This window comes from Paramormyrops kingsleyae, chromosome 6 (assembly GCF_048594095.1).
Source record: "Paramormyrops kingsleyae isolate MSU_618 chromosome 6, PKINGS_0.4, whole genome shotgun sequence".
NCBI classification, from domain to species: domain Eukaryota; kingdom Metazoa; phylum Chordata; class Actinopteri; order Osteoglossiformes; family Mormyridae; genus Paramormyrops; species Paramormyrops kingsleyae.
The window spans coordinates 4,176,213-4,200,094 of NC_132802.1; the positions used below are offsets into that span (position 1 = coordinate 4,176,213).

Genomic DNA, 23,882 nt, shown 5'->3' on the forward strand with positions numbered 1-23,882 from the left:
TTAAAAAGCCTTAAACATTAAGCCTAAACAACATAAAAACAAAAGGACCAGTTCTATGCTACACTTATAGAAACAGGTCTGTGTTGTTAGTTTGTAAATCAGGATAGGAGCAGGTCAGAACATACTGGTACGGATGGTTAAGGGTTATTACATACAGACAAATTACGCAAAACAGCCGACAGGAGATCAGAAATAAATTACAGGCCACAAGGACCAGAGACATAACAATTTTACACTCAAGAGGAACTATTTCTTTGCTAAATCTGTTAAAAAAGTGATTCTTCATTAAGTATGATGAGTCTACTTCAGGCACCCTACAGTGCCTCTGAAAAGGGGCTATTTATGAGCCGCCTTTGTCTTTCTCCGGTCTGCAGATGACTGGGCTATTTTCATAACATAAGGCTAAAGAAAGCATGGCCATTAGTCATTCACCGCTGCAGCACTCTGTTGTAGGCCACAGACTAATTTGGCTCATTAATATGCTGCATTGTAACTCTAATGAGATGCAAAGGGCCGTCTTCCCGACCGGAGACTGAGAGTAAGGTGATCATCCTGGCATTCCTGGTCGGCATGAGCGTGAACGTGAATGAGAGGAACATGGGGCACTCAAGGAGTTGGGCGACAATTTTGGGGGATGTTCAGATTACTGTGGCACTTAATTACTGACAACCGACCCCCCCACTGCCATAACTGTACAATGATAGTGCCTTAATGTCACCTCAGATAAACAGAAGGATTCCTTGGTGCTGAGTGCTGGAGATTCCCACAATGCTACTGGGAACCGAGCCGCTCAATCCATTAGGCGACTGACGCCCAGCTGTCCCAATGCTCTTGGCTGATCATTTGAGTGCAGACACTGTTACCCACCTATGATCATGGGGGAAGTCAGGGAGAGAATGGGAGCTCCAGTGTGCACCACTATGGTGATGAGGAAGTAGCTGAATTTACAGTGGCCAGAGAAGTGACTGAGTCACAGTACCATTTGTTTTCCTGGAAGGTCTCTGTCCTGTCCTGCCTCATCCCTGTCTCATTCATACTTCACTTTTGCACTTTCAGGCTGGGGACAGTCGTCCGCGAGGCAGCTCGTATTCATACTACGCACTACATGGGCAACAACTGGCACTGCCTGGAAAGATTCTTCAGCTCTTTGGGCTGTCCAGCCACACACAGAGACACAGGAAAAACGACGCACAGCAAACAATCAGCGAGAGCCACACAGGAACCTCCTCTCTGGTTCCTATTCCTACGGCACTACCACACCGCACTGGGACTGTTTCCCGGGACGAGCAACGACTGAATCACGAGAGAGGGAGAGAAAAACAGGTGGGAGTGAAGAGTGTGAGCAAGAGTGAGAGATAAAGCGAAAAGATAAAACTACACTGAGATTTCATGGTAGCAGGTCGTGATAAAACACACAAAGCAAGAATGAGTAAACAAAGCAGGAATGGAGATGAGAGACTGGGGGAGGGTCAGTATGCGCATGGCCAGTGAAATGGGGGGCAGGGGGAGGGGGAGGCCCGAGAAGAAAAGGAGGTGTTAGGACCACAACCCAGAAAGCTGGCCCTGTGTAGAGGGCAAGATAACAGCAACACAGAACACGTGACACAGGGTTAAAGGTCACAGCAGTGAACAGGTAAATTTTATCAACAGTGCCCTCTACAAGAACCATCCGCAAAACACTTAACATAATGTGTAAGCTTTCCGTTTTCTTAAATGCATACTGTAGATGTGGGAATGCAGATGAGTTACACTCCAGTCCAGTTAAAAAGCTTATTCATGGTTTTCTATGTTAGGACCCTGATTTGGGGCATGAACAGACCCCCTGATCCAATCCCACCCATCCTGCGTATGTCAATATAGTCCTGGGCGGTATAGCGGTTCATCGGATATATCAGTTTTAACTTCCCATGTGGGATGATTTTTTCATATGCTGCTGTACCGTAGCACAGCTGAAACTGCTGTAACACTTCAATAGGCAGCAAATTATATAATATTGTTTGCTTCTAGAAGTGCAATGAATCACTGCGCAGAGCATATTGGGAGGGGACCCCTGTCAGTTTTGCGAACTCTTCTTACTAACGGTCATAACTTTATACAACACAATTCTCCATATATGACTGTTCAGCATTATAATATTTATAGCTACTGTTTCAGTCAGTGCCTGAAAATTTGGATCATATGTAATGTAATTAGGTCTGCAATTAAAATCATATCAGTGAAGCGAAATCCCCAATATCAATTTATAACGGTAATTATTAAAATTATGCCGGTCAAGCAAACATTTTCTTACCAAGTGAAATATGCAGTAAGAATCAATAAAACATGTCTCTACAGAGTTAAATATATGGTTATAATGAATAAAACATGTCGCTATCAAGCTGCATATACATTAATAATCTAATAAAACATGTCAGTTATACTGTCAAGCTAAATGGAAATTATTTTTTATAGTAATAAAACACAGCTTTTTAAAAACATTCGCAAACATTTTATTGATGTAAATGCTTGCTGGCCCAGAAAAAAATTGCTATATACCCTGAAACCGACAGAATAGTAAAAAATGAACAAATTTTTGGTCATAGCAGCCATCACTGTGTCAGTGTGTGCAGGCTTTTCCATGCCCTCCATCACCGCCAGCTAAACCAGTATCAATAAGTAAACCTCCAGTACAGTTTTCAAGCCGTTTTGCCTAAGAATTTTGTTACACCCAGCTCACAGATCATACCATAGTCACATACAGTAAACATACATAATCACTTATATGCAGCATCATGTAACTTTGTGTAAAACAAAAAATCACAACTTAAAACATATAATACAAAAAAACCTGTTTGTTGGTGCATAATGCAAAACGCTTCTTCTCTCTAACCCTAAATCAGGTTTGCCACCCTTGGTGACCTGGTGGCTGTTCCCAGTCTGTCCCAGTACTGGCTCTGGGTCATGCTGGCCATAAACAGAGGCCTGTCTGAAAGTGAACTAACCAAGAGCTCCTGCTTCCAGTCCCTCCGGCCTCGGCGAGACTTACCTGGGCCACGCACCCTTACGGTGGGTCCAGGCCTGTGGCCTTGGCCTGCAGACGGGGGCGGGTATGAGCGAAAGCAGAGCGTTGCCATGCAGACATGCAGGAAAGGGGTGGCAGGGGTGATCTCATGAGGTGGGGGCACGCAAGCTCTACGGGGAACATGAAAGCAGTCCCCTCGGCATGGCAGTGCAATTCAATTCTTAATGACTTTTTTTTAAAACCAGATTTAATGATGCAATGTGAATTCTGCACATTGCATGCTAAAGCGCAGCCTTTTCCAAAATACTCCGTATCTGTGACAAATGCAACAAGGAGGCGGCAGTAAGAAAAGGCATAGCCTTTAACTGCATGTAAGATGGCCCACTACAGGGTGCCCAGCTGCTCTTAGAAACTTCCGGAACTTTTCATGATGTCTCTCCGATACTTGAACCCTAAGGCTCATTATTCTGACATGACAGTGTTCTTTTTGTGTCCAGCTGAACTAGTTTCAAACGGGCTTTGGAAGCTTTTCTGGTCTGCTGATCTGGGTTAGGAATAACATCTGTTACTGTCCCAGTAGCTGACTTCTAAACATACTGGTGATACATTGCAAGCCAGTTAAAGCCATCTGAGCTCTGCTGTTTTTGACTGGAGTTTTGACCAGGTGTGTGTGTATATGTCTAAAATAGATTTCCCGTAGATAGATTCCCTTTCTGCTGGAAAAATTTATAACGCCAAAAAGTGAAAAAGTGTGTTTACAGCTGTACTCTGCGTTCAGGAAACCAGGAAATAAGTTTGCCTCTGTATGACTCATATCTCTCAGCTAAATTGTTAAAGCCACATAAGAAATTGGCTGAAATACAGTGCCGGCCTTTGGGACAGACGGCTAAAACACATTTTGATGACTTTATTGCAGGAAATCGTTCCTATCAAAAAAGGTAGCCTTGTGACTCTTGAGTGCCGTTGCTGCTGCTGCCTGTTATCCTCAAGCAAGCATCCTGTAATCCAGTGTTTCTCAGACCGGTCCTTGAGGACCACAGATGGCAAGAACCTAGACCGTTTGGGGCTCCCTGAGGACTGGCTTGAGAAACACTGCCATTATGTTCAGTATGGAGATGTGATTAATGCAAAGTGAGGTCAGTGAGGTCAGTCCCATAAATTCTGGTAAGGCATTTTACGTCACTGGGAATTTGCACTAGCTTAGGATCAGATGGGGATCTGGTCATGGTCGAGATAAGGTTGAGGCATAGTGCACCACCGCTTCTTACAGTGCCGAAACGGTTTACTTACGATCCCGGGGGTTTTGGGGGTCTCTGGAGGATTGTGGGTAAAGTTGCCGCTGTGACTAGTTGAGACCGTGTGTGGTTTCCTGTGAGCCCCATGGCTACTGAGCCCCATGGCGTCCATGGACTGGCTCCTGCTGCGGATCACCCGCTAGGGAGAGAGACGCAGAGACACACAGTGTGGGGCGGGGGGCGGGGGCGATGGTAGCTGGGTGGGTGGGTGGCGCCAACCTGCACCTATGTGACCCGTGCACAGAGCTGGAAATGTCAGGTCCAGAAAGTACAAATGCAGACCGAGACTTTGTTTCGACCAACCAGTTCAGTACTCTGTGACCGTGGTTCTTTATGCTCAACTGGTTGGTTGTAACAAAATCTTGGTCTGGATTTGTAATTTCTGAACCTGAACTTTCCACCTCTGCCTGTGCAGAATGGCAGTAAAGAGAATGAGAGAGAGAGAGAGAGAGAGACTGGAGCGCAGCACGAGCAGGGAGGCGCGTAGGTCGCAGTCGCGAGGTGGAGCAGCGGTGCGTAGGGCAGCTAGGAGGCGCAAGGCGGCATGCAGGCCTCCACACAAAGAAGCTCAGAAACAAGATGCCATTCAGAGATGTGCAGCCCTGGACTGAACAAACGAAGCTGCTTTCCAGCACCCTAATGGATACTCATGAAATACTCATTAAGTACTCCTAAGGTTCAACATTACACATTGACTAATAGGGACAAAATCTGAACTTTATCATTCAAGTGGCTGATGATGTCGTTTGAAGATCTGATTGCTTTGATTAATTACACCGTGGAGTTGAGTGTCCTTGGCAGAGTAAGAGTCTTCAGGAACTTGGAATATCGAATCCAGGTATCCAGCACATAAGTACTCCGCTCATGAAACAAACCCTTTAAGGTTTCAGCTGGTTTCCAGCTCTAAATCCCTTCCCATCCCCCCACCCCCCCACACACCACCATTCCTCGCCTACTGGGTTACCTTGAAGGACCCGAAGAAGCCCCCTCCCCCTCCAGCCCCATTCTCCAGCTTGTCCTCCTCAGCTCCGAGGCCCATCATGGCCTGACTGTTGATGTGTACCTCCTCATAGAGTGTCTCCAGGAGGGCGGTCCGTGTACGCTCCTGCCAACACACACACACACACACACACACACATTATTAAGGGGAGGACACATTTAAACATGAAAAACACCAAAAAAGCTGAAAAAAGATATGAGACGTAAACTACAGCAACAGAGGTGGGAAAACTTAGGTTCAGAATGTAAAAATACAGACCATAATTTTGTTTCAACCAACCAGCTGCGTACTCTGTGACTGTCAGTCTTTATGCTCATCTGGTTGGTGGAAACAAAACCTTGGACTGGATTTTTACTTTCTGAATCTGAACTTTCCAAACGTAGAATGTTTTATCCCATATTTCAGTCTTCATTGATACTTCATCTTCTTTCATCCTGATAACTATCCCATCATTCACTGATACTTCATCTTGTCACTCGTCCTGATGCTTCATTGTTACACAGACAGGTGATTGTATGTCTCCATGCAGTCTCAGCTTTGTTGGGGTCACTGCCTGGACGTCAAACCACAGCTTGGGTCACACTTCAGGTCCGACCTGCTTACACCTTCCCTGCCAAAAGGTCGCTGAAGCGGAAGCTCCTTCATATCCAAACTAAACCAAACTCTAGACCTTGCTGTTGTCACGGCAGTGTTGTAGACAGTTTCTCATTCGCTGACTTCCCTGATATCCTTCCTTTCAATATTACTGGGAACAATAATGACCTTCCTTACTATGATTGCATGATTCCTCCCTTCAATACCTCAGGTTCCGTCTTAGTTACCGCCTATCGCCGTAATGGATACCCAAAACCATTTCCTGCACTCTGCTTTACTGAATCCGGCCTATTAATTTCACTTGTACTTGGTACATGTATGAACATATACCTGTCAAGCTATTTTTTAATATGCAATTTTGTTACTCATTTCTCACCTCCAGTTTGGCAAACTTCTCAGCTTTGTAACAGGCGTATTCTGCATTGATGAGCTTTGTCAAGAGAAACTCGTGAAATTCTGGACCCTGAGGCAATGAAAAAATGCAAGAGGTGAGACAAGCCAAGTGACAGGATTAAGTCTAATTTATACACCAGTGGAAGGGGTGGTTTTTGGGGTGATAATTGAGTGAAATGCATTCATGCATGTTTGGATGTTTTTTGACAGCTTTAATTTGCCAAATAGGGCCCCGCAACAAATGTTGCAACAGCAATAAGATAAAATTAGTAATTTGAGACATAAGACTCTGAAATCTGAGGTGCGTGGGATTATTGTACGCTGTGATTTATTACATTGGCTTAACCTCCGTCCCATTGGTTCCTGTTAGTTTAAACTAGAAAGAGAATGACAGCACAGAGTTGTCCAACTCAAAACCTAATTTTCCCCATCACTATAAAATAGCTCATTCCTTACCTTCCTAAACACAGCAGGGTCAGGGAGTGCTGGCCCAAAGAAAGGGACATCGTCACGCGCAGTCACGGACACCTGGAGGGAGGTGGATCCAGTGATTTATCACAGTGAACACCAGCCCCCATATCAAGCTCTTTCACACCAAATACTTGTCTTCTGAAACATGCTTTGGAAAGGCCAGTGAAGCTATGCTCCATACCATACAATGTGGAAATATGCTATACAATTCACTTGTAGGGTAAACTCCGTAGTGTATACTCCAAAGTGTGGACTACGTAAAGTACACTATGTAGTGCACACTCTATAGTGTGTACTATGTAGTATGTAGTATCTGTAGGGTACATCCAAATGGGTATGGTCTGTAGGGTGTACTCTGTATTGCACACTCAGTAGTTCGCACTACCTTGTAGTACTTTATTGCTACCTTGTAATAAGCACTATGTAGTGTGCAATATGTAATGTGTAATCTGTAGGGTAGATCAGAAGGGTTGTAGTGTGCACACTATGATGTGTACACTGTATAGCGTGCACTTTGTAGTTTGTGCTCTGTAGTACACAACCAGCAGGGAGTGCTCTGTGGGGTACATAGTAAGGTACAATCAGAAAGGTACACCTACAATATGTACTTCATTGGGTTATACTCTAGTCTAGAGGGTACACTGTGTAGGGTACATTCTGTAGGGTAATCTCTGAAGGTCAAATACCTTGTACAGGACATTGTCTGAACATGGATTTTCCACCTGCACCACCACGTAGGCGTGTAGGAAATTGGATGCAATCATGTCCGGTACAAAGGGGGTGTTCTCCTCTTGAAACACAATGGCCACAATGTCGTTTCCTATGTGTCTCTTTCTCTGCAGCTGCAACACAATATGGCATCCTTACGTCACGTCAATATGGAGGACAGAACGTCAGACTGTGCTGGCATTTCTGCTTTCAGAAATAAAGGGGAATGCTGACACCAGCAGAAGGGCTCTCCAGTGCTGACATGAACCATTTCCATTAATGCTAAAAAAATAAACTGTATCAATTCTGAGTGGAATGATAATTAAGTACCACAATGACACATTTACTTATCATATATGGTAACGCTTTACATTAAGTGCACCTTCATAATGCATTCATGGAACATTCAGTGCACCTTCATAATGCATTCATAGAACATACATAAGCAGCATGCAAGTACACTTAACATCCTAACATCCCTTAACAGCTTTAATATACATGAATAACAAGACATTACATAACAAACATTATAATTGTATAATTATATAATGATTGTATTTAATGTATAGTATATTACAGCTGTTAAGGGATGTTAGGATGTTGTGGTATACATACATGATGTTTATGAATGTTTTATGAATACTTAATGAATACATTATGATGGTGTACTGAACGTTTTATGAATGCAATATAAAAGCATTATAAAGGTGCAGTTAATGTAAAGCATTACCTCATATACTGTATCATATACTGAGTGTACAATTACTGAGAGGAGATATACTCAGAGCATTTACATTGCCAGTACATAAACTGATGCATACTGCAAGTATAGACCTTAAAAGCAGATATATAGTGAGATTCACGTAATAAGAGCAGCCATGCTGAGCTTCAGGCTTTAATGCCTGACTGCATATTCTGAATGCAGTGCCTCTGCCTGACGAAGCTGGAGCAGACTATGGAAGCCACGCCTGTGTGAGTTTACTGTGAGACTCTCCTCTGGACTGGGTAAAGGGCAGCTCACAGGGGCATGTACCTGCTGAGTGTCTCCCTCTGTGTAGGGCAGCTTAGTCGACACGTGGAACATGATCTCGTTGTTGTGGAAGTTGTGGTAGATGGATTCTGTGCCAGTCTGCCCATGGGTCACATCCAGTCCACCTCGGAACCTAAAACATACCAGAGAGAGAATCATGGGTTAATCCTATAATCTGATGCTGGGGTACAGGTCAATAAAGAAATGACTAGGCAACGGTGTCAGGTGAGACTCTTTTCTCAGAGATGATCTTGCGGTACATAAAAATAGCTTAATTTAAGGCCATCTGTACAACTTGGGATCCTTATAGGTTAGACATATAGAAAGGCGTTACCCAATAAACCTGGGTCGATAGAGTGTAAACAGATATGCATGCATGCATTTCTATATATTTCTATTTTCACGGGTATATAATGTGTATAATGTTTGTATGTATTCTAAATATATAATGTTGCATTCTGGGGTCAATAAGAGTCAGATGGAAACAGAAGAATCTGAATACAGGAGCCCTTCTTTCGGATTGCAGCTCCTCCTTTTGTGCTAAACTTATCAAAGCTGTAGGGAATTAGGGCAAAGGCTTCTCCAGCCTGGATCAGATCAGAATAATTCTCATCAGCATTAAGGCAACCGTAAGGCAGAGAGTAGGGTTCACCCAGCTCTGTGCACTCCTGGCTTCATGATATGACTTGTTCAGGACTTTAGCCCATCCATCCATCCATTATCATAACTGCTTAATCCCCAATGGGGTAGCGGGGGGCCCAGAGCCTGTCCCAGGAACGACTTTAGCCCATACCCTTTAAAATCATGCAGCTCAATCTTCTGGCCAAGGAAGTCGAGAAACTCCGCGAAGGCTGCGCTCTCAACATTGTTCCCGAAGAGCTCCTCCTCCGAGGTCTGAGTGGAGATATGGAGAAATTTTAATCACGATATGGATCGCCAGTTTTCTGCAGCCCACTGTGTTAATATTTTATGGAGAAAATCTCATGTAGCTACTGGAGTGAATTAGATACCTACATATTTACACATTGTTTGGAGCAAAGCTAATATCTGTTTAGCCTACATGCAGGAATTTAGTACATTATTAAGACATTCTGATAATTACAGTAACACTGGAATAACTGCTGTCCACGATATTCAAATAAGTAGCCAAAAGGCAAACAGATTCATTCTAAGATGACATCAGCAATCTCAGCCTGCGAAAACCCGCTGAATGTTATCTAATCTAAAGAGCTTTTTACAGCAGGCCAGGGGGCAATTAGCAGAACAGACATGCTAATATCCTAAAAGAAATTAAAGGAAGAATGTGATTCACAACGAGCCATAAACAATGGCAGGGCAGAGCACTAATGGCACAGAGGAACCTTGTGGTGCGGGGGGGGGGGGGATGCTTTACTTTCCAAGTGGGGGGCTGAGGGTCTCCGCTTACATCACACTCTCAGGGTCGCCCTCCCCCCCCAGCATTCCTCTCTTACGCTAATGAGCCCAGAGATATGCTTGCAGGCTTCTTCTTGCAATATAATGAGGACACTTGGCTGGCTGATTGTCCCCCCCCCCCCCCCCCGCCTCTCCATTCTCCAGGTCTAAAGGACCTCTAGGCCAAGCCCACGCCATAAAACACATAAAAGGACTCTCCCCTTGAGTAATGCTAATGGAATATTTCATTTTTATAATGCAAAACTCATGTTGATTTACAATATTTCATTCTGGGTATTATTATTCTGACTTAAAATCTTCTGTGGAAAGAGATGCGATTTTGTCGAAGGTTGGAATACTTTTACAAGGCACTGTATATGAACAAGACTATTGTAAAACTATGCAAAACAGGGTCTAATTAACTGGAAATTCCTGGAAAAATAAGGCTCTCCTTAGGAGGAGCCCCCCCCCCCCTTACTCCCCACATAAGCTGTCCGCCCCCCTCTCCAGCACCAGAATTTTCTCGGAATTTCCCAGTTCCAAGAGAAAAATGAATGCACCATTCTGTCTGAGATCAACGTCATAAAAGAGGCGTGTTTCCGACGGGAAGTTTCGTTTTTCGTGACGTTTCGTGATGTCATCCGAGTTCTGACTCGGAGAGAAATAATTGAACGCGCCATTAATACCTTTTGTTTTGCAAATGAATCACAGTCACTCAGTCAAAGTCACCCCCCAGCCTGAAGTCACTTCTTCGACTCAGGTCTGCACTAAGGAGTTTATCTAGCGGTGTGTTGTAAGGAATCGTATACATGCTTTGATACAGCATAATTTGAAATAGGGTGGAATCCCCCAATCTACTACGGTAACCGTGGTGTCAATTACACAAATATATTTGATATAACAAATACATATATTTGATGTATACTCTGAGTCTACAGCTATATGTGTAAATTTATGATGAAATAAATGTTAGGTTTTGCAGACAATCTTATGCACATGCATGCATGTGCATTTTTGATGTAAACACTTCATATGGTACATGGGAAAAAGGTGCATCATTGATTCATGAGTACAAGCTGCCAGAAATTTAGACACAGAATGTGTAAATTTCAAGTATCAGATGGTATAAAGAGCATATGTGTGTGTATGAAAGAGAGAGAGAGTCAGTGTCATTCAAGTGGAAGATACACTTTTATTAAATAAAATAAGCACATACGCAAAAAGTACAAAACCATTTCTAGCCACTAACAGTCGTCACACACCCAAGGACCCTCCTTCCTACACTTGCGACAGGTGTCCCTGTCACACTGCACACATCTCTCTGTGCTGTGGGTACCTGTCACACTGCACACATCTCTCTGTGCTGTGGGTACCTGTCACACTGCACACATCTCTCTGCGCTGTGGGTACCTGTCACACTGCACACATCTCTCTGCGCTGTGGGTACCTGTCACACTGTGGTTCCTGTGGTTCCTATTACAGTGACGGAGCACCTGACACAGTCTTCTTTCCAGCGGCAAGCTGAGGAACAGAAGCTTGTCCAACTTGTATTTTAATTTCTTTTTCAATCTCTTTTTCTTGCATAAAACGATGCTGAAGCTCCTCCACAAGGTGGGCCATGAACACTCGTCTTTTCTCTGTGGATCCTGTACACGCCTTGTAGAGAATGTGGGCGTTCATCGCTGCCAGGTCAAGGATGTTGTAGAACACGGCAACTGGCCACTGGCGTGTTCCTGCATGGACCTTCTGGTCCATGATGTCGACCCCACACTAAAAATAAAAAAGAAATTGAGACTTGTGTTACATTTTGAATTAATTGACATGTATAATGCACATTATACTTATAAAAAAATGAAGTACATTCACATACCTTCATACTAGTCTGTGACCGTGTTTGGTTTTTTCTTGCGATCCTTGCCAATCTCCACGTTTCGAGCTTGATGGGCTGAATGGCCTCCTCTCGTTTGTAAATTTCTTATGTTCTTATGATGAAAATGACTGAATTGCTCGTAAGGACACCTCGATCTACACCTGTGACCCCCTAATGGAAAGCATCTTCCAAGCCAGCCACTGCAATGAAACAGAACGTATGAATCCTCACCTGTCCAAATTTTTGGTAGATGACGCCAAATTTGAAGTTGTTGCTGATCACATGTTCGTCAAATGTAACGATGAGCCTTGAAGCCTGGGCAGGGAAGGGAGCAGTTAGAGATCGGAATGTGACGAGGCGGTCGCAGAGCCGAGCCAACAGAACTCCCCCTATCTAGCCTATATATCAGGCTGTAGAAGCATCTACATCAAGTATGATCCTGAGGAGATGGAAACTGAGGTGAAAATATCAGTTAGATCCCATTAATTCCAAATCCCTCTTAGGGCACTTTTCCACCGCACCAGGTACCCTACTTTTGGTACTTCAAGAAGGTACCAAAAGTACGGTACTTCAAGAAGGTACCAAAAGTACGGTACTTCAAGGTGTTGGTTTTCCACTGGTGTAAAAACTGGTACAGGTGCCAAATGACATCACAACACGAAGCAGGGTATTTTGTACTGAATTCGAAAAATCGCTGTAGTATATTATATGGCTTGCCGATGTACAATATTAATACCAACATCGCATGTTATGCACATACAATTTTTACCTCACTAGTCAGCTATATTAAAATAAGGCTTTTTTCTTACTTTCAATTCTGTATGGACATTATTGTGCAGGGGGTTAAAGTTTTGTTAAAATATTTTTACTCTGTTACCCTGTCATAGGAAAAAAACCTTAGCTAGCTTTGCAATTTTAATTATTATTCCTTTTATAGATTCTTATATGTTTATAAATCAGTGAAGTGACCTCACACCGCTTTTACATGAGCGCTGCCTAAATATTTGTTACAACATCACATCATTCTATGTATAACAAAATCACATCGCAAGGACAGCACATGATATGAATGCTGTATTAGTATATTCAACAAAAAACTTTTGAATTTCGTGTCATAACACCTGGATCTTTTTGTTGTATATGTTCTTATGACCAAATCTTTTTTTTTTTTTTTACTTCACTATTATTATTTATAGTTGCATGAGTTTGCAACTGTTTTCAAGGCAATGTTTGTATTGTGTATCAGAGGCAGGCTATTTGCGTAACCTAACGACAAAGAAAGCGTTTCAAGTCCCACCCCAAAGTACCAAAGTAGTACCCCAGCTGGTTTTGTACTTTTGGTACTGGTACTCGTCTCGACCAGAAGTCAATGGAAAAGCGAAAGTACCAAAAATACAGTATTTGGTGCAGTGGAAAAACACACTTAGACTTTTCAAACCACGACTTTTATAAATATGCAAGCAAACAAACAAACCTTTGGGTAGAGCACAGGGAAAAAGCGGTCCACATTCACCTCCTCACAGGCGAGCTGGCAATAGCAAACATAAGAATACAGAAGCCTTTTATTGTCATTGTAAAATGAAATTATGAGTGTTACTCCAGCAGGGTACATTTCTTCAACAAAAAAGGGAACAAAAATTAGAATTCATTTACTTCCATTAAACCAATCCGGCTCTTTCCACTCATCTGCAAATTCGCAATCTGCCCGAAGCCCATTAGCACTAAGGTGTTAGTGTGTTTTCCCAGATATCAGGGCCTCAGGACATCTTACCTTGGCCATCTGGATAACATTGGGGAACTCAGTCAGGCAGGATATTGGTATCACATCATGATAGGTTTTCATCTTAGTGCTAAAAAAAAAAAGCCATTGATTCACAGAGTGAGTAAACATGCCATCAGTCTGGGTGTGAGTAAAACCATGGACTGTCTGTGGATCCCCGAGGGTCGGACTGGGAAAAACTGGGCTAACATATAAAATAGTCCCATGTGCTGGTAACCACAGTAACCACAGTAATGCAGCAACTGACTGATACCAAGCAGTTGGCTGAGCTCACAGCAGGCATTTAAAGGGTAGACAGTAAAGATCATACTGTGTCCGGACTCCGCTATAACAGGGACATCAACCCCCAAAGCTAGGAGATTGATTGGCTCCTTTAGATGAGGACCTTTATCTGCTGCCAACCTGGTTCTCAGGAACCCAGCGTCGGTCCACGTTTTTGCTCCCTCCCAGCTCCCTGCCAGACAATCCACATTTCTGCCCAGTAGGGAACTGGGAGTGAGCAAATATGTGGGCGCCTGCCAATCCCCAAGGACCGTATGGGAAACAATGTCTTAGTGGAATAATCCTCTTGCTTTGTATTTAGCCAGTTGTTATATTATGAATTCAATTCTTAGTCAGTGTCAGACCCATAGCATGTGCCACATTTAATGATTTACAGATTGAAGAACAATTATGCAAGAACATTCTAGAACAGAAAATGCTTTAGAAAATGACTACAGTTCCATGTCTGGGACAAATTTTGATAAAGGTGATTTATAAAGTCTGGCAGCATTTAGTGCAGTTTGAGGGATTTGAGCCAGTCGTGTTTATTGAGCCAATGCAGTAACGTTGCGTTACCAAAAAGAAATCGTGAGGAGCACCTGTTGGGCTTACAGGGGCAGCCTGCCATCACGAGTAGGGCTACTTTTGTTTTGCATCATCCAGCACCCCGAAATCCGTAGGAAGCAGCTGGAAACAAGTCTTTCAGAGAGTGCTAAACAGCTGGAGTCTTTCAGAGAGTGCTAAACAGCTGGAGTCTTTCAGAGAGTGCTAAACAGCTGGAGTCTTTTAGAGAGTGCTAAACAGCTGGAGTCTTTCGGAGAGTGCTAAACAGCTGGAGTCTTTCTGAGAGTGCTAAACAGCTGGAGTCTTTCAGAGAGTGCTAAACAGCTGGAGTCTTTCAGAGAGTGCTAAACAGCTGGAGTCTTTTAGAGAGTGCTAAACAGCTGGAGTCTTTCGGAGAGTGCTAAACAGCTGGAGTCTTTCGGAGAGTGCTAAACAGCTGGAGTCTTTTAGAGAGTGCTAAACAGCTGGAGTCTTTCGGAGAGTGCTAAAAAGCTGGAGTCTTTCAGAGAGTGCTAAACAGCTGGAGTCTTTCAGAGAGTGCTAAACAGCTGGAGTCTTTCAGAGAGTGCTAAACAGCTGGAGTCTTTCAGAGAGTGCTAAACAGCTGGAGTCTTTCAGAGAGTACTAAACAGCTGGAGTCTTTTAGAGAGTGCTAAACAGCTGGAGTCTTTTAGAGAGTGCTAAACAGCTGGAGTCTTTTAGAGAGTGCTAAACAGTTGTACTCAGACACGACTTTCTGCATTTATGTTTTAGTTTTCGCATCTGCTAATAAAATGAAGGCGGGAGACTTTGACAGGCCAGATTAATCGCCTTCAGTACATCTTTAAATATTTAGGCATGTGGGCACTATTGGACATGGGCACGCTCACGCTTTGCCTTACTTATGCCAGCTAAGGGGGTGGCGCATGGCACCGTCATTCATTTTCTGTGTCAGCTGGCAGAATGCCAAGTCACTACCACAGCGCAGCAAATTCAGGATTATAGCAAGCCAGCGATAATGAGATCCTTTTCAGCATTCTAATGTCAACACAGAGTTTGTTTTCCCAGTACATTATCATTAAAAAAAATGTTAAATGACCATAACCCTATCAATGGCAGAGAAAAGGAAAAATGTAATCAAAATATATCAAGGAAGTCTATTGTGTGTGTGTGTGTGTCTGTGTGTGTGTGTGTGTGTGTCTGTGTGTGTCTGTGATATACATCAATATATGCACAAAAACTACTTCATATGTATAAATGATGAACGATGGATGGAGTCATGTGGTAAAGAGGCAAGATACCGTAGTAAGAGGCGGAGGTGCTCCTGGTCTCCGATCACGTCGTACTTCACCGAGAAGACCAGGTGTCCGAGAACACTGTCCACTGAGTAGTAATTGAAGTGCTCCTTCAGACCAAGAAGGGTTAGGGTTAGTGGAGGCATATCTTCTCCCCACTCTCAGCTACAAATGTGTAAGGAAAAGTAGTGAAGACGCCCCAATGTTCTTAGTTGATCATTTGAATACAGACAGTGTTAGCAATTTATGATCATGGGGGAAGGCAGGGAGAGAATGGCAGTTCCATTTGGCACCACTAGGGTGCTAAGGAAGTACAGTGTCCAGAGAAGTGGGGGGGGGGGGGCTTTTAGGGTATAAGGGGGGTAAAGAACTGTCCTTAATTTGAATTTGAGCTGCCTTTCAATACCTGGTGTATTTCTACACTGTATTACATTATATGATTTTTACTGTTCAATAAACCACTGCAAATGAATTCCTGGATGCAACTGTTAATTAACTGGGATGAAATTCAGCTCTGTACGTATGCTCACAGAGTAAATGACTGCCGCAGATCTTTTTTAAATAGCCTAATTAACCTGGAAAAACCTTGTATTTGGAAGAAACAAACTATTACAATTGCTATCTTTGAATAATTGTCATCTTTTTCCGTCTGTGACATACACTGGGTTCAGTAAGGACTTACTTTTTAATAGTGCCTTGAGAGACAGTGAGGGTATTTGTGCATATTTAACCCTGAGTTTTCAGCATCTTCTCGAGTCGGACATAATGATCCCATTATCTGACACCAGTAACAAAGAGTTGCTGTGACTGTAATTCGATGGCCTAATGGGACACAATGCAATGACCTTGTCGTTCATGTTACCAGAAAGGGACTGTTATAGAGTCATCATTAAAAAACCCATGGAACAAAGTGTTGTGTTTCTGCTTGACAGAAGCTGACTGGAAGTGCTCCCGACACGATAACGTGCAGAATGAGGGCGTGTCTCCCAGCCCTGTGCTGGGCGAGATCTCTCACCTTTCCCAGGAAGTGTTTCCTGTAGATGACGGCCATGGTGTTGCACTCCAGCTTAATGCGAGACGTGGGCGACACCACCTGTTCGGGGTCAGCGGCACAGCTCAGCTCATGATTGGTGCCCTCGATCCAGTAGCCGCCAAACTGCGGCAGCAGGATCAGTGGGAATGGACTTTTGCGGCCCAGCACCTGGAAACCACAACAACAGCAAGGCAGCCAATCAGGTCTATCGAGCAGTAAATCTGAACACTCTAACACACTGAGTCGCTTAATACTTTTCAAATACAACTGAAAGCACATCTTTCGATTGGCATTTTAACCAGTCCATTTGTTTTCCTAATCACTTATATCATTATGGTATTTTTTGCTTGTGATTTTCTACTATCTATTTCATTTATTTCTTATCTCACCATTTTGTTGCTACATCCATAAAATGCAATATTATTTCCAATTTTTGCTAGTTTATAGTTGAATAACTTTAACCTTTTCATTCCTTTATATTTTATCATATTTTATTCATTTACGAACATTTACAAATGAAAGGAGGCCATTCGGCCCATCAAGCTCATCTGGGGAGAACTCAACTAATAGCTCAGAGTTGTTAGAATCTTATCTAGCTCTGATTTAAAGGACCCCAAGGTTTTAGCTTGCACTACAGTAACAAGAAGACTATTCCATACTCTAACTAAACGCTGTATCCAATCCAGTTAGTGTATGTTTACATAATAATAATAATAATAATAATAATAATAATAAAAACAATAATAATAAAAACAATAATAATAATAATTTGACAGGTAGTGTATGTTTATATAATAATAATAATTTAACTGGGAGTGGTTTTATTTGAGTGATTTCTTCCATCCTTCTAGAATTTCATTGGTCTGTAAGTTAGTTCCTTCTCAGTCTTTGGTTTTATTTTAATCGTATATGTGAAGCACTTCATGCATGAAAAATGCTATTTAAATAAAGATCATTATTATTATACTCTATACCAGAGTGCGAGGACATGCAATGGGGTAATTGGACTGTTTGCTGTTTATTTACAGCGAATTACCTCATGAACACTGGGATAAGGGATGTAGTCTTCTTCCGTCTGTGGGAAAAAAAGGATTTGTCATTTCTCCTTGCAAGCTATAAATTTTTGTTTATAAGGACTCATATCCAAATAATGACTTGCCCAGTGTGTTAACAAAGTACAGATTTTTTAGCATTTTTGCTGGTTGTCGCAGCTCATGTCTGCAGAGCGGATAAGCTGGAGTTGCCGCTGTCTGGGTGCTAATTTTTCCTGCATTTTCTGCCCTTAAATGCATCTCCACATTCCCCACAGAGACAGACACACAAATGGCTCACAAACAAGCCAGTGACCATAACAACTGGACTGCTACTGTTTTCTTGTGTATAAACACAGTCCAGAATAGAATTTCTTCCCCATACAAGTAAATCATGATGTCAGTGTACCTCACAAAAAGAAAAAGAAGGCACAACGTCCATCTGGGGGTCTTTTCTCTGAATGCACAAATGCAGAGCAGAGGCTGACTGGCAAAGGGAACACAATGCAGATCTATTTCCTTTTGCTATACTGTCAAAGAAACAACTATTTTCCACCCTTCTTACCCAAGCTAGCATGGCCCATGGGTGTCATAAGGGCAGGAATAGCCTGGCACATTCAGGGGATCCAGCACTTTATGGGGGTCCTCAGAATATCATTTTGGGGGCCTGGTCAGTGCAATCTAACGAAGGGCCCAGTGTGGCATTTTCTCAGGGGGTGCAGTGTGTCTAGCTCGGAACCTGGGAGACGGGTTGTACCTTAAGGGGCGGAGGGAAGGCGCACCTCTGCTCATCCATCCTGTTGCTCTGCAAGATGAACAGGAATCACGTTCAGGCAGCATGAGTCGTGGCATCACAGGCCCCATCAAAACCATAGCAACACAATCTCGGCGAATCAGGGCAGCTCCTAAAACATGACAGCAATCCACTCCTTCCCGGGAACGTGCTTCGAATGGCAAAGGATCACTTTGATTCTACCTTCTAAATCACACCTGCAGCTAAATAATTTACATGTGAGCTCACAGACTCTGTGAGACTCTGTGAGGCTCTGTGAGAACAAAGGGGCCAAACGAAAATGGGGCAGAGAATGAAGCATGAGAAAAAGAACAGGGTTCAAATGTGGGAAAGAGAAGCTTCATCTGTGTCCAGAGTGTGAAAATGAGCATGAACAGACAGCCACAGGAGGGCGAGGTCCAACCAGGACACAAGGCACTGGGACAGTGAGAGCCTTTGAAATCACCACGGCCAGCAAGAAAATTGATAAGAATTTGATATAAAAGGAGGAGGTAAAAGGAACTAGTGGTGCCAACAGGAATGTTTTGATGTGCCTCAATTGTTGCTTAGAAAGTGCCGGAGTTATCAGAGATCCCTGCAACTCATTCTGACCTTGAGCCGGAACAGTTTGAAATCTGTAAAGTGTGTGACCAGCTCAGCCAGACTCATCCTGATGAGACGCTCTCTTAAAGGCATTGCTGTTTGCCAGACTCATCCTGATTAGACGCTCTCTTAAAGGCATTGCTGTTTGCCAGACTCATCCTGATGAGATGCTCTCTTAAAGGCATTGCTGTTTGCCACAACATGCCGAGACTACACCAACCCTTTAAGAAAGTTCAGCGCATGTGTTATGTCTTAAATCCATCTGGTTATGTCCTACATGTGCAGCTGCATCTTCAGGTTTTTTAAATATTTACCTGCTGTACCTAAAAAAAATTACGCAACAACTCCATGCTCTGTGTCATAATGCCACCTTTTTGACAGGCAAGGTGACAAGACAGAGGCTTGCAGACCAAAACTACATTTCCATGCTGCCATCAAGGCTGATCTATACTTCTGTGTTGGATCAACGTCGTCAGTGCGGCGTAGCTGTGGACCTTACACCATAGTCCTTGCTGTAGCCTGACGTGCACCTCCCCAGAAATGTACCTACACGTCGCGGTAAATTGTTTTTAATAGGAGTGAAGAAAGCGTACATCCCAGTATATCTGTACTTATATCGCTGATTGAAACTGAAGCGCTAAATAACCCACCCTGGGGATCAGAGCAACAGGGCTTCAGAACTCTCCGGATGATGCCGCCAATTTCACTTACCTCCATTACGTTTATTCGTACTTTATAAGACTAAGAAATAGTAAAAAATAGTATAGGTACTAACTTTAGAAGGGGAAATGTATGTCATTTTTCCAAATTTCTCTACTGGAAGTTTGGAGCTGCACAAATATAACCTGGACTCAAAAAAATGGATACTTTGTTTATGTTTCATTTCTGTTTCGATTGCAGCGTTTTGGCGGGGTATTGACTAAGCGACACAGACACATCAGCACACTTAAATGCTCACTGCAGAGTAGGTCAGGGCGTAAGCTCGATGCAGAAGCATCCAACAGCCTTACCAGTAGCAAGGCCGAGAATGAAAGGGTTCTGATTCAGTTAGTGAGGAGAGCATTAGCAAAAAGAAAGTCACATGGCACATTTGTGCCAAGAAAAGAGCATTAAATCCAAAAAGTTCATAACCTGAAACATTTTTTTCAGTGAAGAGAAATCTTTATTTCAGAATGGTCAGAGGTTGTTAGAATAGTTCAGCTTTCAAAGAAATGTTAATCCAAAAGAGGTCCAAAAAGGCAAAAGGGAAAAAAAAACCCTTACCTGCACCTTCTCAATCATTTCAAATAATTCTGTGGTCTGGAAAAAGAAAAACTGGATGAAAAGAAGAAGAAATGTTTGAAGGCTATGATATGTGCTCAAGGCTATTCTGACTAATGCTAATTTTTAAATGCTGTACTAGCTTCTATGGTACAGCTACATAATTACCCTGGTCTACTCCATGTTTAGCATCATCCAGAAGTGGATATTTCAGGTCCAGAAAGTAAAAATCCAGACCAAGACTTTATTCAACCAACCAGTTGAGTATAAAGAGTCACAGTCGCAGAGTACACTCAACTGGTTGGTTGAAACAAAATCTTGGTCTGGATTTTTACTTGCTGGACCTGAAATGTCCACCTCTGACACATAGGACACTGCTGTCCACATTAATATTTGTAACGTTCATTATCATGAAGATACTAGTCCCCCACAACACTGGCAAAGGCATCAATGAAGCAGATTTCACTGTCCACTCCAAGTGCCTGTGCCTCTGACGGAGACCCAGTTTACCTGGCTTTACCCGCTTTTACCCTCCGCCATGTAAGAGTAAATCAGCGGGAAAATCACCTAGATAAAAGCAAAGTGGCAATGCAGAGAGCAACAGTGCTTGGTACGGTTCAATCCGCAAGATCAGATGACAGGCACAAAGGTTCAGGGCCGGGCATTTTGACAAACATAGCATGAAGGTCGAATCCCAACAAACACCAGTTAGCGGAGCACCGTTGCTAATCTGCTACGGTAGGTTGTACAATGAGGAGCAGTGCCACCAAACACCTGACAGGGAGCACAGAGAGTCTGGGCCACTGTCCACAATGCAAAACCACACAAAAGCGCACCGACCTCCCAGCTGTACACAAACAGAACTACACTCAAACCACACTAAACCCTACACTGGTGGATTTTTTCACTTCTGGAAACCATATATGCAACAATGGATTTGTACTATATATCACAATATATTACGTAAAATGCATAAAATATATTAATATAATCATTAATTACCAAAATCATAGACAGTCTGTCGCAAAACAAAATATTAATATCATTCAAAACTCCAGTCAATCAACAGTATTCAAATAAAAAAATACAAAGCACTAATTAAGTTTTAGGATTTGTTGTCAGGTTGTGGTGTTTAAGCAATGACTTCATACCACGAGTGACTCGTGGTGCAGATTGCGGGCAGCCCTGCGGTCGATGGGACACTTACTTTGTCTCCCAGTCTCGCCATGACCCTGGGGGGGCCTCACGTTGCCACGGTGACTTTTAGCCGATCTCACAGCACCTTTACAGCTCTTCCATAGAGCGAGTCACTAAGAGGAGGCCCATCGGCACTGCGAGGCGCAGTGTCACTCTGCGCACGTGTGTGGGGGGGTTGCTGCTCCGTGTCTCCCCGGCCTATGCCAACGCTCCCCTAGCAGACACAGTGTGGGTGTCCCATCCCTACCCCCGCCTCAGCCGTGACTATTGTGCTCGCTCCCTGGCACAGGATCCCCAGAGGCGGAGCCTCTTCAGCTCCCCCTCCCCCCCCCCGGACAGGCCCCCTGCACCCCCAGCCCCCGATGGCAGTGAAGATGGAGCCCTGAAGTATTACCACCAGCACGCACCACAGCAGATACATGCTTCTCTGCAAGCAAAACCCTCAACTCCACACCCTTATTCCCGGACCTTTCAGACAAGTACACATCAAACTTCAAACAGCAGTAACATCCATGATGCTTCTGAAGTAGGCAAAGGCCTGGATGTGCCATATTACATCCAGATGGGAAACAGCAGCCATTGATTAAATAAAAATTACTGGTAGCACCTTAATATGGAACCACTTTTACAAGACTACCCTAATAAAGAGGTTTACGATTTTTTTATAATCAGCTAATTAATCATAAATCATCAGTAGACAATTATAAACAATAAAAAAACAAAATATAAAAAGTTATTACAGATCTCTCTTTTAATTAATGAATTGCTAGCATTTGGAAGTGGCACAAAGGAGCCGTATTGTAAAATGGTCTTTTAGTTTTGGGTTTTGCTCTTTAACATTTAGCAAACCGCTTCTAATCATTTGATAATATATTTAAAGATTCACTCACAAACAAATTTAGAAATGTTGCAGTCATATTTTATCCATATTTTGCATAGTGTTACTTTGTACACCAGTTTCATCCATGCAGAAACTTAGAGGAAATCATGTCACTGTGGCTTTAAATGTGGTTTTCCATATGGGATTAAACTGGCACTCGAATTTCATTACTCTGCACTGCATTTTACTCTGGCTTAGTGCCCTTGTCAGATGCTCGGTCCCATTTCATATTAATAATGCGACATTAGTACAATGCAAAAATATAAAATGGACCTACATTAACGAAAAGGTCATAATGCACTTAACAGACCTCTTAAAATGTTGAGAGGAACACCCTGAAGTTCACTTTATCATGGTGAGTTAGTGCCAAACTCAAAAAAAAAACAGTAAATAGATCAAATATCGACCACAGACTGGCTCAAGAATCATTCACAAACTAGATTGAATCTCAGTCATATATAAGATTATAGCATCAATTACAATGCACATTACAGATCAACCAATCAGATTGAGCAATTAGGAGTACAAACACAATGTTGTGAAAAAGGTACGAGAAACAGGGGGATGATCATGTTCATTAGCTACTCATTCCTGGTGATCACTGAACCCGAATTTCCAAGCAATCAGGTACCATATGCGTACTATATGGACATCACCGGACATATCTTCCTCACCGATAGTCTTTCTGTTATTGGTGTCTAATCAGAAGCCTTCTGTTGCATTCTCTCCTCCCCCCTGTTGCCCAGCCTAATAAAGGGGAATCCCTCAAAAATAAAGTTCTAATTTCTAAATTCCCTGTTCCGCTGCCTTTCCCAGAAGCCGGGAATCAAATTCTAGTTTCAGATCAAAATTTTGCCATGACTACTCTGTAACATGCTGGTAAATTCGGCAAGGGATAGATAAATATTGCAAATGTAGATATGAAATAGATAAAATGATTTTTCCTTTCCCTGCATTTGAGCTGTAACTGAAATTCCACTTAATTTCTTTGAGTCTTTGAATGAACTTCAGTAATTGGTACAAATCTGTACAGGGTTCTCTGGTCATTCTTTCCTAGGATTCACACAAGACTATACACCGTTTTCTGTTCAGATACTTTTACACATCTACCCACAAAAATGTTTATGTGTACTGTTCTTTACATTTCCTTATCAAGGCAATGGGGAACCACATCAACTCCCACTGTATGGCCACCACCTTGATGATGCAACGGCAGCCATTCTGCACCAGTATGCTCACCACACAGCAGCTAAGGTGGTGAAGGGACAGGAGAGAATTAGGTATAGGGGAAGATTAGGAGGCCAGATTTGATAGGGCCACAGTGGGCAATTGCAGCCAGGGGTACCACCAGAACCTTTCAAGAGATGCCCAGGGGTCTTTTGTGACCCCAGAGAGGCAGGACCTCAGTTTTAAGTTTTAGTCCCAAGGATGCTGCCATTTTTATAGCACAGT

General features: G+C 42.9%; 1 protein-coding gene across 11 annotated transcripts in view; it reads right to left on the minus strand.

The window, feature by feature from the left end:
* LOC111859112 (rap1 GTPase-activating protein 1-like) overlaps nt 1-23,882 on the minus strand; it is a 107,046-nt gene that overhangs the window by 7,426 nt on the left and 75,738 nt on the right. For 6 of the 11 annotated variants that reach the window (XM_023841512.2, XM_023841504.2, XM_023841505.2 and 3 more), the window contains 15 exons: nt 20,357-20,392; nt 18,476-18,523; nt 17,724-17,762; nt 16,670-16,855; nt 15,661-15,764; nt 13,547-13,625; nt 13,250-13,303; nt 12,007-12,090; nt 9,286-9,386; nt 8,496-8,625; nt 7,441-7,596; nt 6,740-6,811; nt 6,267-6,353; nt 5,261-5,401; nt 4,292-4,435 (listed from right to left, as the gene is read on the minus strand). In XM_023841512.2, coding sequence (XP_023697280.1) covers nt 4,292-4,435; nt 5,261-5,401; nt 6,267-6,353; nt 6,740-6,811; nt 7,441-7,596; nt 8,496-8,625; nt 9,286-9,386; nt 12,007-12,090; nt 13,250-13,303; nt 13,547-13,625; nt 15,661-15,764; nt 16,670-16,855; nt 17,724-17,762; nt 18,476-18,523; nt 20,357-20,374 — 1,443 coding nt within the window. In that variant the 5' untranslated portion in view covers nt 20,375-20,392. The remainder of the gene's footprint in view (nt 1-4,291; nt 4,436-5,260; nt 5,402-6,266; nt 6,354-6,739; nt 6,812-7,440; nt 7,597-8,495; nt 8,626-9,285; nt 9,387-12,006; nt 12,091-13,249; nt 13,304-13,546; nt 13,626-15,660; nt 15,765-16,669; nt 16,856-17,723; nt 17,763-18,475; nt 18,524-20,356; nt 20,393-23,882) is intronic. The other 5 variants (XM_023841506.2, XM_023841508.2, XM_023841515.2 and 2 more) reach the window with 2 other exon arrangements.